The sequence below is a fragment of the Eurytemora carolleeae genome, unplaced genomic scaffold (genome assembly GCF_000591075.1).
Source record: "Eurytemora carolleeae unplaced genomic scaffold, Eaff_2.0 scaffold1366, whole genome shotgun sequence".
Taxonomy (NCBI): domain Eukaryota; kingdom Metazoa; phylum Arthropoda; class Copepoda; order Calanoida; family Temoridae; genus Eurytemora; species Eurytemora carolleeae.
In genome coordinates this window covers 66,351-79,597 of record NW_019397265.1, presented here as the reverse complement: position 1 = coordinate 79,597, position 13,247 = coordinate 66,351, and the positions used below count along the sequence as shown (strand labels likewise).

General features: G+C 33.6%; 1 protein-coding gene across 3 annotated transcripts in view; it reads right to left on the bottom strand.

Moving 5' to 3' along the window:
* Positions 1 to 242: 242 nt before the first annotated feature.
* LOC111713131 (serine/threonine-protein kinase unc-51) overlaps positions 243 to 13,247 on the bottom strand; it is a 30,669-nt gene continuing 17,664 nt past the window's right edge. For 2 of the 3 annotated variants that reach the window (XM_023487930.1, XM_023487931.1), the window contains 16 exons: positions 12,743 to 12,833; positions 12,339 to 12,447; positions 11,697 to 11,798; positions 10,740 to 10,809; positions 10,175 to 10,272; positions 9,103 to 9,303; positions 8,560 to 8,661; positions 8,294 to 8,361; positions 7,381 to 7,465; positions 5,513 to 6,359; positions 5,344 to 5,409; positions 5,123 to 5,269; positions 4,409 to 4,523; positions 3,171 to 3,254; positions 1,878 to 1,932; positions 243 to 1,708 (listed from right to left, as the gene is read on the bottom strand). In XM_023487930.1, coding sequence (XP_023343698.1) covers positions 1,604 to 1,708; positions 1,878 to 1,932; positions 3,171 to 3,254; positions 4,409 to 4,523; positions 5,123 to 5,269; positions 5,344 to 5,409; positions 5,513 to 6,359; positions 7,381 to 7,465; positions 8,294 to 8,361; positions 8,560 to 8,661; positions 9,103 to 9,303; positions 10,175 to 10,272; positions 10,740 to 10,809; positions 11,697 to 11,798; positions 12,339 to 12,447; positions 12,743 to 12,833 — 2,345 coding nt within the window. In that variant the 3' untranslated portion in view covers positions 243 to 1,603. The remainder of the gene's footprint in view (positions 1,709 to 1,877; positions 1,933 to 3,170; positions 3,255 to 4,408; positions 4,524 to 5,122; positions 5,270 to 5,343; positions 5,410 to 5,512; positions 6,360 to 7,380; positions 7,466 to 8,293; positions 8,362 to 8,559; positions 8,662 to 9,102; positions 9,304 to 10,174; positions 10,273 to 10,739; positions 10,810 to 11,696; positions 11,799 to 12,338; positions 12,448 to 12,742; positions 12,834 to 13,247) is intronic. The other variant, XR_002767612.1, reaches the window with a different exon arrangement.

Below are 13,247 nucleotides of genomic sequence, written 5' to 3'. Positions count from 1 at the left end.
TTGTGATTTTAGATTTGAGAGAAAAGAGGTTTTTTTTTGCAGTTTTTGGTTGATATATTGCTACTTGGATCCGGATCCAGGAAGCCAAAATCTTGCAGATCCAATGGATCCGGAGCAATGCTTAATAGAAGATTTCAAAAAAAGAAAAAGGCCCCCAGATCTGAAAATTTAATTGGCTGGCTGCATCTACTTTTCCTCAAAACTTCTAATTCTATTCTCTAACGAAAATAAATAGCAAAACGCAAATTTTACAATTTTTATTTTGTTTTCTTGTTTTAAAGCTCATATACTAGTATTAGTAACATATACGGAACAATAATGAAACCATTTATATGTATGGTTGAAGAAAGACAAGTTTAAAGTAACATTAAAGTTCCAACAAAAAACCAGAATGAATAAACAGGATGAATATTAAACTGAGGGTACAAACTAAGGTGTGTACAGTATACTACTGTCTGTACACTGTACAACGTCTTGAAGTACATACAAGGCGGTATGAATAAACATGTATTATTGTGTACAACTACTACAGAATAATTAAAAAAGGAGAATAGTAACATGAATGTGCTCGTGCGAAAATCCATGAAACCTAGATGGAAAAATTCACCAAGTTTCAACAGATTTGGCGCATTTCTAAATTTACAATAATATTTACAAAGTACAAATACCAATTTGGACTAGATTCGTGGCATTTGGAATTTTTAATTTTTTTTAAAATACAAACTTATTATTAGGCCTTACACATTATACAAAAAACTTTACAGCTTGTTTTGTGCTACGGTTGGTTCCAGAAAATATATGTAAGATGAAGGTGCTGTCACAAGACTTATTAAAAATATGGCGCAACTAAACTAAAAACACTAAAATCACCAGAAAGAGATAAATAATGCAATTTTAAGTTTTATAGATTTGGTTTGGCGTGAGTTAAAAGTACATTTCAGTATGGATTACATATACCTTTAGCATTAAAATATCAAATCTGATCTGAATGAATTTTCGCTTAATTTTTCAATATTATTCAAATTGGACCACAGACAACTAATCAAAATTGTTGCTAACTACGAAATGCAAAAAAAATAAGAGAATTAGACTAAATAAAAAGCAGTACATATAATTATCGTGTACAACGGGGTACACATTAATCTTTGGCCTAGCGCGGCTGAGAAAGACCTTATGTACAAGTATTAAAATACTAATACTTTGTACGATATAATAGTATGGGGGGTTTAAAATACAAGCTTCTATTTTATTATGTACAGTGAGTTTTATGTACTCGATATTTTTTATGTATTTTAGATATATTATAAATATTTAAATGGTGTAAGTATAGACTATAGAATAGATTAAAATACTGTCGTATACCCTTATACAAATGCAGGGGGAGGGGTATATCTTTATACAAATACAACATGGGGGGGGATATTAGTATTATACCAAGCATTATGCTAATATAGACATATTTCTGTTTTCAATGAGAGAAATTAGAAAGATGAAATCTTCTAAAAAAATTTCAAGATTGAAGAAAAATGTAATTTTAACTAGCTGAAGCAACATTGAAGAATGACGCATCTCCGATTGACGCATCTAGCTGAGATTGACGCATCTAGTTTAGAATGGTTTCGTATGCGTAAACATAACCCTGCTCCTCTAGAATATGGAGTCGTTTCTCCACAGCGTCTTTGTACTTGTTCAGGGTGGCCTTATCCTCCTAAAAAATCATGCATTTAAAAATATGATTTTTAAAAAGTTAGAAAATAATACCTTGGTCGGTGTTTATAATTATAAAATGAAGATGACAAGATATTTATTTTAAAAGTTTACAAGTAAGCGAAGAGAAGCTGTTATTTATTGTTTGCAAGCTAGGTATTTAGATATACCTGAGAACTGGTTTGGAATTGAAGTGCGTGAAGTAGAACGTGAGCAGCCTGATACCTAGGAAACAAATATGAAAATTCTTGCCGCAAAAAACGTCAAAAAATTAAAAACAACATTTTAAAAATTTAATTTAATTTCTTATGAAGCTAAATCTCAATTTGTAACGGTTTAAACAACTAAGAGTAAAATAGTTAGCTTAAAGTAGGTCTTATACACTATACAGAGGCTACCTAGAAACTGGAATTGGAAGACGAAGTAATTTGATTATTTGATGTCGTCATAAAGCAATTAAGCAATAGACTTATCAAGTGAAATGTGTCTGTGTGCATTACACTGTAATAAGTTAAGTATGTCGTTTTCCAGTTTCACAGTTTTATTGATCACACTGTCTGAAAATGTTTGACTACAGTGAGAACCAGAAAACTCTGACATAAGAAGACGACTTGTAGACTCAAGATATGACTTGCAATATTCCAATAAGCATTGTCGGGGACACATCAACTGTGCAGTGTAAACAGATACATTCAGTGCTTAGGATCCGGATCCGTTGGATCCGCAAGATTTTGGCTTCCTGGATCCGGATCCGCCAAAATATGCGGATCCACGGATCCGGATCCAAGAAGTAAAATATCAACCAAAAACTGCAAAAACAACTTTTTTACTCCTAAAACCCAACTCTGAACTTTTGAAGAAAAAAAAGATAATAAACATTTCCTCATTTCTGAATGGTTCATCAAGTTTAAGAATAAAAATAAGCCAAAAAAAAAAAATTAGAAAAAATTTTTGCTAAAAAAATTTAAGTATTTCTTAAAGAAATGACCTGGATCCGGATCCATTTTTTTACAGTGCGGATCCAGGATCCGGATCCATTTTTTTTCAGTGCGGATCCAGGATCCGGAACCGCATCAAAATTAAATGGATCCTAAGCACTGGATACATTATACTTTATTTGTGATTTAGTGAGTAAAACTATTTGCTTTGTAACAACATCAAATACACTTAAGTATTGCTATAAAGTCGTTTTACTATTCCACACATTTCTGGGTCCCACTGTATTCAAAGGTTAGACTACAGTGAGAACCAGAAAACTCTGGAATAGAAAGATGACTTCTAGATTCAAGTTAGGACTTGAAATAGCCCAATGTGCAATGAGTATGGAAACACAGCAATTGAGCAGAGTAAACAGATACATTACATTAAATTAGTGATTTAATAAATGCTTTGTAACAATATCAAATACACTTAATTACGCTATTAAATTGTTTTCCCTTTCCACAGTTTTCTGTATAACTAACCTCTGAACACATTCTCCTGGATTATCAAATAGTTCATCTAATGCAGCAGTCTGACACTGTTCTATTGCATGGTTGTACAACAATCTAGGGATCAAATAAATAAATAAATAAATAAATAAATAAATAAATAAATAAATAAATATCAGTAGTTTTTAACTTTAAAAAAAAATTGAAAACCAAACCTGCTTTCGCAGCAATTTGCTTGAAACATAAGGGATTATTTTTTTTAACATTACTGCTTTTCAAAGTTTTACAGATAGCAGGGGTGTATAATTTCCTGAAAAATTCTGAAATTCTAATTCTTAAAAATTTACACCACTAGTAGATAAAACCTTGAATGGGAAGGGGAAATGATATGCCAAAAAATTATTCCTTAACTAGTCGAAATTCCAGTTGTTTTTGTTTGTTAGTGAATATATAACTTGAAACGGAAATCATGGCAATCTTTCTAAAAAAATTGTTCCTAAACAGCTGTTATGTTTTCAAGTTTTTGTTCAAAATGCCATCTGGCTTTGTTGAGTAGGTGGAAAAATCTTATTAACGAATATTCAGGATTTCTTTAATGATTCATTATTTTTCTTTTTACAAAATAATGATCTCATCATTTTTTTTCTGAAAAGCAGAGCAATACTTGCAATCCTCTTTAGCTCAAAATCTTGTTTGTTTTCAGGAAAATAAAGTATGCTATGGTTTAGGTGTCCTACGCGCATGTTTTTCTTTGAGCCTTAAAAGTGTTTCTGTTGAAATTTAAGCCACCATTTTCTAAAAATAAACAATAAAATAAAAAGCTGTTAATTCTCATTTCGAATTCTCTGCAAATGTGACTTGCGCATAAATAAGAAGAAATGGTAAAAGTATTAAAATTAAACACTTTTCAAGTCAAAAACGACGATATCTTAATTCTCCACATTTTGGATCAGATTTTGCTTTCAGTCCCTTTAAAGTAGCTGTAAATGTGAATTCAAGTGCCTCCCGCCCCCCCCCCCTCTGTAGAGTAGAATTTCCGATTAACAATGGTACCCTTTAAAGGGAGTGTTCACGAAAAATGAAAGGGGGTATAAGTTGACGGCGAAAAATAAGCGCTTTTGATCGCTACTAATCTTACTTCTATCTGTTGCGTCTATAAGATAGAAGTAACATTAGTAGCGATCAAAAGCGCTTATTTTTCGGCGCAAGCCTATACTCCCTTTCATTTTTCGCGAACACTCCCTTTAAACCGAAGTAATAAAGTTACTTACCTATCTGCTGTGAGGGTAGTATCACTAGGATCTATTCCTGCCTCAGAGAGAATATTCTCAGCATTTAACATCTTACTCATCGATAAACAGTGGCGAAACCTTTCGTTGAGGGTAGCTAAACAGATAACATATTCAACCATTACGTTCAGGGTAGCTACACAGATAACATATTCAAACATTACGAAATCTTTAAGCAAGTGAAATGAGTATTTTCGGTGCAATAAACTCAACTTTACTAAGCTCTATATCTTTGCAACCTGATGGCGTTAACCTTTGTTATTTTAAACTTAGATTATTTGATATAACAGAGTTCAATGTTTGAAATATCCAGGCCTATGCAATTGTGTTGAAAAGATATACGGATTAGAAAATCACAGTTTGTGACAAAGAATCAATTCTTTTGATTAATTATAAAACAATCTACGAATAAATTTGCTCAATGAACTCTCACAATTATTCATAAGAGTTGCAAAAAACTGAGAGCGGATGGCATGAAACGTAGTTTTTTTTCGAGCAGATATCGACGAACTGTTCCACGCTTTTAATTTCAGATGGACAGACAAAAATGATCGGTTGTAAGGTCTAGGATACAGATTTTAATTATCATTAATGACAGTATTGAAATAAAGACAAGTTTTTTCTTTACTGTCCCATTAAAAAAAAGTGTCATGATAAAAAATAAAGAAAAGAAAAAAAAATTGTGGGAAAACTTACCCAGTGTGTTTTTGACAGTTGTTGAAGGTTTCAAACGTTTAGCCTTGAGCTCTGCTCGCGCATAATCCAATGTCTGTGACAACAGCTGTAAACAGCGCATATACAATAACAGCTGCTGTAACCTCCGCTGTAGTGCGCTGTCACCTCCTAAAATATAATGACATAAGTATATAAGTTAAATTGTTTAAGGCATATTACGAGGGAGGGAAGGAGTTGCTTACCATCTGGGGGTAGTCGTGTTGAATCAGTCAGTCCTGAGAGAGGGGCAGCTTTGCTTCGAGCAACGCCTGCAAATACAAAGTTGTAAAGTCATGGGGGAAAATTAACTAATAAATAAAAATTATTTATGATTAAAAATAGTTATAAAAAATTATTTTCAATATACATCACCTATAATTGTGTCAACGAGCATAGAGATAAATCTAAGTTTAGACAAGACTTCATTATGTTCAGGAGCCAGGAGAGTCTCTTCAGAGAGATCAGGAGGGGGCAGGGGGCACCCTGGATACTGATTCTCCTTGTCAAAACATCCTGAGGATCTCCTGGAGGGGGTGGAGGAGAGATTGGTGGGGAGGGAGGGGGAGTAGTTCAACACTACCTTGTTTCGGGGAGCTGAGCTGGGAACAAGCTGGGTGTCTGTATTAGCCCTGTGTAGGTCGGAGTTGTTGTTCTCTGAGTTCTCCGACCATTGGTTGGGTGAGCCAAGTATTGGCGGAAGGGAGGGGGGTGTAAACCTGCCAGATCTTGAATGGCGGAGAGGAGATGATCTAGGAGATATGGTCCAGGGTTGAGAGTGCGGAGGAGAAACTGTCCAGGAGGTGTTTGGCGGAGAGTTCCCGCAGGCGGAACTGCTACTTCCGCTACTGGTTCGGCGGCGGTGGGGAACAGGGGGTGTTCCCATAGAGAACTGGATGTTGGGCGGAGACATGGAAATTACATCAGGGGCGGAGGCAGGAGGGGCGGACACCCTCCGAGACTTGCTGGCGAACTGTTTGTTAGGGGAGCGGGGAGAGGAGGCGGGGGAGGTCAGGGAGGTTGTTCGAGGTCGACGAAGAACGGCGGGAGACGGTTGCAGAACATCAACCGTCTCGTCCTCTGGGAGTGGGCCTAGGGTGGAGCCCCCGGAGGCGGAGCTGACTCCTGACATGGCGGAGACGCTGGTCTTCTCGTCCAGGTTTCCTCTAGAGGTGACCAAGGAGTTCTGGATTGCTGCGTAAGCAGCTCGCTGGGTCGGAACCTAAAAAAACAAAATTAATTGAAGTTTTGTAATCTTAATTACTTCTTAACATGTTCCTCCCTCCCATCAAAAAAGCATTCATTGTCAAAAAACCGCCAAATATAATAAAACCGGAGAGCTGAAAAGATTAAATAACGTCGATACATTTATCTGTATCAGGTTACCAGAAGTTGTCAACGGAAAAAATGCGCAAAGAACCTGACCTTCGGTCACGTGGAAAAACACGCGCGAAACAACACAGTATCGATAAGAAACTGACCTAGATACAACTAACGTTATTTAATCAATTTCAAAAATATAGGTTACGCATATTTTGATAAAAATATTATTTTCTAATTTCTATAATAAATAAAGAAAGGTAAGGAAAAGGAGGAGGGGGGGGGGGGTAAGTACTTAAGTCGTTAATCCATTAAGTACAAAAAGTATATGAAAAGAGATAAAAAAGAGATTTGGGGGAGGAAACCTTAGAAGAATCGGCAAAATATGACAGGGGTGTATTCTACATTGTATATAAATTATATTGTTTCTAAGATTGATTTAAGGTAAAGGGTGGGGGGAGAGTGTACAGTATACACCCCTGAAATATCATTCAAGGTCTTCGTGTTTTATATAAAACTAGTTTATAGTATAATATATTTACAGTTCACTCTTGAGAAACAATGTCAAATAATGACATAAAAAGAATTCAGGAACTTGAAGAATCCTAATAACGGATAAAATCAATAAAAAACTAGAACCCACAATATAAAATGTGAAGAACTTCGGAATTTTGTCAAAAATTTCAGAAAATTTGAACAAAGAAATTTTAATTGAATGTCCAAAAAAATCGTTAACTAAAAAGGGCCCAAAAAGTTTCCAACCCAAATCTGACCAAAAATTGTGTTTTACAAAAATTTTAAATTATATGTTATGTTAAGTTTAATCATTGACTGTTCAAACTCAAAGGATCGAAGAACAATTGACATAAATAAACATAAAACCAATCCAACTATAGATAAAGAAAAAAATCGCAAAATCTTACCGGGATAGGTTCTGAAGGATTGGTCTTACAGTTGACCGGCAGAGATCCAGGTCGACCCAATCTCTTTCCGGTTAAAGTAGAAACACTAAACAAGAAACATATTTTAAATTACATTAATAACAATACAGATAGAACACTAGATTAGTCTTTTCAAGATTTTAGGGGTTTTAGTTCACAATAACCCTGAAGCATAAGCCCAAATGAGTTACGCGTATGCTCTCTCTCTGTCTTGTAATTCAACGCGACATGCGCTTAACTCCATTCGGCTTCTACCTCGGGGTAATTGTGAACGAAAACCCCCTAAATCTTGAAAAGACGACATCTAGTGTTCTATCTGTATTGTTATTAATTTATTTATTTTGGGATCTATTTAATTAAGGCCTTCGCTCATAAATATATATATATGTATATTAATATATGTTTGCTGAGGCTGATCAAACGGCATTTTTTCTCTCTAACTTATAGGTACCCAGACATAGACATTTAAAAAATTTGAATGTTTTTTTTCAAAATTCGATTTTTTAACAAAGTGTTTTTAAAATCCTCGGGAAACGCTGAGAACTACAGATACTTTTAAAAAAATATTCGATCGTCCAGTATTTTAACTATTTTAATATTACATTCGAAGTCAGATTTGTTTATTTATAACCTCTCTGTAATCCAGAATAGAGCAAATGCGTCAGAACTTTTATACCTTTTATAATTTTTCGTGGAGTCTGATTATTATTCAGGAAAGATCGCGAAAATGTCGTTTTCACGGATTACGCACTTTATATCTTAAAGTCGAAATTTTCCACTTTAGAAATCGCGTTCAGAATCATAAGTTCAAACCTCAGAAATAAGTGACAAAAACGAGGTAGTCTTAAAAGTCAATTGTAGGTCAATTGTATTATTTAAAGAAAATTTGTTTTACCCCGTATTCTTATTCCTGGCTGTTGAATCCCCAACCATACTGTTAGGCACTACTACGTAGTCCAACTCCTAAAATATCAGAAATAAAATAAAAGAATTTAATTTTTTTCTTAACAATAATAATATCCGATTTTTTCATTTTTCTATATCCACTGATTGATTGGGTTTTTTTAATATTCAACCTTAGTTACAGAACAAAGAAGAGAAATTTGTTCATTCCAAAAAAGGGATCAGTTTAGGTACTGTGGTCATCCCCCTGGTATATACCTGATCCATATCTGGAGAACTATTCTCCTCCCCTCTCCTCCTCTCCTCCTTCCCTTGTCCACCCCCTGGACTACTCATATCACTTGTCTCCATCTTCTGAACCTAGACAAATAAATTATTAAAAGAAACGAACCCAAACGGACAATTTTGAAATCATTTCCTTTTCTTACACTACACCAAATTTAGACCCTGAAAAAAAAGGCAAAAACAAAGGAAAAAGGAAAAAATTTTATGCTTTTGAATAAAAATCTCTTACTATGTACGTTAATAGACCTCGACAAACTTAAAAAAGTTCGTCAAACCAAAATAAACATCTTTTACAAAAAATAAACAAAGTAAATTTAAAGAATTTGAGAAAAACATGACTTGTGAAATATGTCTGTAAAATGAATTGGTGGAAATGAATATATGAATTGGTAACATCTGATCAAAATTCATCTAATTTTGAAAAGAAAATTTAAAAAAACAGCAGACAAAGAAAAACTAGAGCTCAGCTGTCGGGAAACCTCTTTGTATGGCGGAAATTGAAAAAGACTTCAATACCTGGGATGGCATAACCACTGTAGTGATAGCAGGAGACGGAGGCAGCATCCCTGGAACCGGAGATCCCTCCAGCTTCCCGCCGTCCTCAAGCCTCCGACCCTCCATCTCCCTCCTACCGTCATCTTGCCTCCGACCCTCTGGAATTTTCATTCCCTCGGAGTGCTGAACTCCTGCAGCCGGTTCAACTGGACTTGGTTCAGCCTAAAAAATGTTGATAAATAAATTTGACAATTTTTTAAATTAAATTTTTCTTTGTGGACAAATCATGGACACCAGCAAGTGAGAAATGGAATTATATCCTGCTTTCACAAATTGTTAACAATCAAATGTTTTTCTTATTATTCTATAAACCCAGTTTTGCATTAATTATATCGAGTTCTGTAAAATTTTTGAGTCCATTTATCTCATTTTTGAATTAATAATTTCTTATATATCTTATTCACATTTTTTTTTCGATAAAGTTAAAAGTAGAAGTTTACACAAAAAAGGAAAGAAATTCAATATAAAGTAAAATAAGATGGCAAAAGAAGAAGTTTAAAAGCTTAGACATTTATAGGAACCGTTTACATATTTGGGTAATTTCGGATTTCACTAAATTTCCTGTAATCTATTCATTGATCATGGTATTAGTCTTACGTTTCCAGGATAAATGTGTCGGAGAGATAACGCAGGTCATTGAAATACGATAATTAAAGATTTTCTTGGGCTGTTGTTATGACTGAGATTATATGTTTGCGCCGGAATTCTGATCAATAAATCGACTTTTACTCCGGTCAAAGTTATCTTTAAAAAGTAAGACTAATACCAATGAATAGCAAATAGGCTATTTAGTTTACCTTGAAATTACCTAAATAAGTGAACGGTCCCTAAGAGAATCTAAGCTTTATAACTTTTTCTTTTACCATCTTTTTTTCATTTTGTTGAATTTTGTTGCTCTTTTGTATAAACTTCTACTTCTCATAAACTTTTTTACACAAAAATAATAATGATCAGTTGATAGGCTATTTAGTTTACCATGAAATTCCCCAAATAAGTGAACGGTCCCTTTAACTAAAAATGTAGTTTGACTGACCAGGAATGGATGATGGAAGAAAGAATCGAACTCCATCCTTTCCCTGGCATCTCTCTTCAGCAGGTTGGTGAGGAGGTGGGCCAGGGGGCTCGAGATACCTAAACATTCCGAGTATTTTTAGAGAATTCAGGGGTACAGTGATACCCATTAAACCGTGGATTAGAAAGACGACTGTTAGACTCTATAGGATTTTAAATAGGATGCAATTAATATGAAACCAGTTTACACACACACACAGACCAATTTATGTCAATAAGTTGATTTTAAAGCTTCTGGTAAACATTTGCGTTATAACAACAATCTCAAATAAATACTTGTTTCTTCCCACCACCGCACTGGCTTGGTTTGAAAAACACTATGTATTTTTTCCTTTAAGACTTAAAACTTTAGAAATTGATTGAATGATTGACTGATTGATAGTTGATTAAATAAACGATTAACTAATTGATTGATTAGTTGCTTGACGATTGCCTGATTAGACTAATTAATTAATTATTTGATGGAGAAATTGAATGTTTACTTGATAAATTAATTGGTTGATAAATTGACTAGTTGATTTACGAACCTGTTGGAAGTCTAGGAGCAAGTTTACTATTCTTCTCGTAGAACTGCTTCAGGGCCTGGGGGGTCTGTGCCTAGAATTAGAAACATTGTGAACAATAACAATAACAATAACAAAAACAAAAACAAAAACAAAAACAAAAAACAAAAACCAAATCAAAAACAAAAACAAAAAGACAAAGACAAAGACAAAGACAATGACAAAACAAAAACAAAATCAAAAACAAAAACAAAAAAAAACAAAAAAAAAAGACAAAGACGAAGACAAAGACAAAGACAAAGACAAAGACAAAGACAAAGACAAAGACAATAACAATAACAATAACTACAAAATGACAAAAACAATAACAAAAGCAATAAAAAAGAATAAAATTAAATAAAAGAATAACAATAAATCCTCAATAAAAATAATAATAATAATAATACTCATTTCAAGGACAAAAGCAAAATCATCATATTAAGACGAGAGAATGAGTTTCTTCAAGAACAAAGATGTTTGTTTTTGTTTACTGAAGAATTTTTGCCTTGTATTGACAACCTTGATTTTCTTGAAACAGATGCATTTTATGTTGTCGTTTATATTTTATAATTTTATGCCATTAGCTCGAGAACTAAGAACCATCTCTTATTTCTACTTTAACAGTTAAAAGGAAAACATTTAAATCTTTCTAAAATTGTACTCGTAACATTTTAAAGTACAATCATTGTTTGGAAATGGGTTAGGTGAGGGTTGGAGGGGAAGGTATTTGTAGAATAAATATATAAAAATTGTTAAGGTTTTATTCGCTGAATTGGGAAAAATAAATGAATTCTTGGTAAAAAGGTTTAAAACCCAGGAAGAAAAAATATTTTCCTTTAGATGTCTAACTTTTCAATTCCCCCCCCCCTTCCCCCCTCCCCCAATCAAAAAATATCAATTTCTAAAAAATCCACACCCCTGGTATAAATTTTTAAAACCTACCTGGAATGGTGCTTTCCCAGTTAGACACTGAAACACAATAGTTCCCAGGGACCAGAGATCAGCTTTACCATCGTACTGCAGGCTCATGATCACCTCAGGCGCCTACAATTAAGGGATTGTATATACGTAAATTCAAGTTAACCTACATTCAAAGCTGGGAATGCTGGATTCACAACGGTATCCTTAATGCATTTATCTGATCAATAATATATAGCATTTTGTTGTTTTCTAGGTTTAAAAGCAAAGCGGTTAATTCTGACAATTTCTTTCTGTATTCCTGCAGTAGAAATGCGCTGGCCACTCTTGTGGTTTTCAAATTTTAGACACGATGAAATCTATCTTAAACTTGATCAGATAAGTTAGGGCATTGACATCTCTTTGCACGAATCAAGAGACAGGAAAAAAAAGATTTGAAGCACTAATTCGTTTAAAATTTAAACCTTTCGTAAACATAAAAACATTAAAAATAAAATAATATTAAAATATTAAAATATTAAAATATCAATAAAATATCTACTTATATTTGGTGAATACAAAATAATTATCTTATCAAAATTTAGAGTTTTTATCTTTTTTTCTGAACGTTTAAAATTGTATATTTCGAATAAAAATGTAACACATTATAACAAGAATTGTGCATACCATATACATAGGTGAACCACAGAGCGTAGCTGCCATAGTCCCATCTTGCAAAAATCTTGCAAACCCGAAATCCGCAATTTTTAACCATATATCTGCAGGCGCGGGATTCCTTAAAAAACACAATTTAATGAAAAAAAACATTGAATATTTACGTAACGAATAGGAAGAGTATATAAAAAATGCTTAAAAAATTAGACATTAACAGTTATGTTTTTAATCCTTCTTGCTATTTTTTATCAAAAAGCATTTTATTTTCCCCAACTTAGGGAATAAATACAAAGGAACCCCTAACTTCTGGGGGGGGGGGGGACCTTGAAACCTTCTGGGAAATAAATGAACAACCAAAAAAGGGGGGAAATGACTTTTAAAGAAATTGTGCACCCCTTACATATTTATTAATTTACCTGGTTCTACCGTCGTGTGCTAGAAGTATGTTTTGAGGTTTAAGATCTCTGTGCACTATTCCCTTACTTGTAATCGCGTACATGGCTCCAGCTAAAAGAACAAGAGTTTAAGCGATTGTTTTCTTTTTTTTGAAGCAGGCTTATTTAGTTGAAATTTAAGTGGCCCTTGATTAAAATAGAGGCATTTCCAATTCACAACGGTACCGTTCGAATATTTATCTGGTTATCAATCAAGAAAAAATAGTAGAATTTCTAAAAAAAATTCTTTAATCCTCAAATCCCTTTAAAAAAGAACCCACAATAGGAAATTTTTAAGTTTTTTTGATGAAAACAACTAGGATAGCTTTATAATTTTTGCTGAGTCAAAAGTCTTACGGATATAGTTTGATATGGATATTAAAAAAATAATAAATTAAACCTACGTTGTCAATTCCCAAGATATAAATTACTGTAAATTTACTGGTTAAATCCTAGTTTGCAAAATGTAATATTGCGGGAATACTGT